Source organism: Pygoscelis adeliae, unplaced genomic scaffold, assembly GCF_000699105.1.
Source record: "Pygoscelis adeliae isolate BGI_AS28 unplaced genomic scaffold, ASM69910v1 Scaffold224, whole genome shotgun sequence".
NCBI classification, from domain to species: domain Eukaryota; kingdom Metazoa; phylum Chordata; class Aves; order Sphenisciformes; family Spheniscidae; genus Pygoscelis; species Pygoscelis adeliae.
The window spans coordinates 601,926-603,101 of NW_008824657.1; the positions used below are offsets into that span (position 1 = coordinate 601,926).

General features: G+C 59.0%; 1 protein-coding gene across 1 annotated transcript in view; it reads right to left on the minus strand.

Annotated features, from left to right (window-relative positions):
- Positions 1-865, minus strand: part of ST14 (suppression of tumorigenicity 14 (colon carcinoma)) — a 10,500-nt gene extending 9,635 nt beyond the window's left edge. The window contains exons 1-2 of the mRNA XM_009322581.1: positions 706-865; positions 340-467 (exon numbers count right to left, since the gene is read on the minus strand). Of these exons, the coding sequence (XP_009320856.1) occupies positions 340-467; positions 706-865 (288 nt within the window). The remainder of the gene's footprint in view (positions 1-339; positions 468-705) is intronic.
- Positions 866-1,176: the final 311 nt, after the last annotated feature.

Here is a 1,176-nt window from a genome sequence, read left to right on the forward strand (position 1 = left end):
GCAAGACCAGCCACGGCTTCAGCACGAAGGGCAGACACGCTCCTGCCTCAGCTCCCAGCCCTGACTCATCCACCGACCCTGAGATTTGCCCAGGCAGCCTCCTACGGCACGCGCTGGGTGGCAGAGGCAGGAAGACACCGTGGCACTGGGCTGGAGCCCGTGATGCCAAGACCCAGCTTAAAGGCAGGCTCCTCGCACCCAGCCCAGTGTGGCGAGCGGGGAGAGCTGAGAGGAGCAAGAAAGCTCCAAGCAGGCAGCCTTACGTGCAGGATCCCCACGGCCACGGGGCAAGAGGAAAAAGTTCTGCTCGCAGGAGGAGGGATGCAAGAAACCTCTTACCGTGCTCTTCACCTTCTTGGCCAGCATGATGAACTCCGGCGAGCTGGAGTTCTCGTAAGCGTCAAGGAAGTCCCAGTTCAGAACCCGTAAGTGGCCATTGAAAACCTTCTGGACGGCCACGTTCCTGTCTGGAAGGCAACAGATCAGAGGCAGAAAGGGCAGTCAGGGCTGGGACCATGGCACAGCAGGTCCCCAAGTGACAGCAGTCAGGGCAGGGGGGTGGCAATGGTGTCCTCCCATTTCCTGGAGCCTTCCCAGAGCTAGAGAGGGCACATGTGAGCAACACCAGATAACGAAGCTTTTCCATGCGGATATGCTCCCAGGGTATCACCCTACATGCCACCACCCACCAGACGTCATACTCACATCTGAAGTGCCAAACCAGGAGGCCGGTGACGAGGGAGATGAGCAGGAAAACAACGATCACGACAGTGACGACCACCCGCCGCTTTGGGCCGTGCTTCTCCATCTTCTTGGAGTTCATGGCAGGGAGGAACTCCACCCCTTCCTCCTCCAGGTTGTTCATGTCCTAGGAGAGGAGAGAGGGCAGGACGGTGGAAAGGCCGTTCCCAAAGCCTGGTTTGGAGAGGTCCAACCACAAAGCAGTCTAGAGCAGAGCTACCTGTCCACGGCAGCTCCCCATCGCCGAGAGCACAAGGCATGCCTTGGCGCCGGCGGCTCCGCAGCCACCCCACGGCAGGACAAACCCTCAAGGCTTTTGCTTTGCTTTTCCGCACACACCTAATTCCTTTTTGGGGGTAACACAAGGTCATCAGCTCAAGCAAACTCAGGAGCAAGTCCACACACACCCCCGTGACCATGCTAGGTCACAAGCCC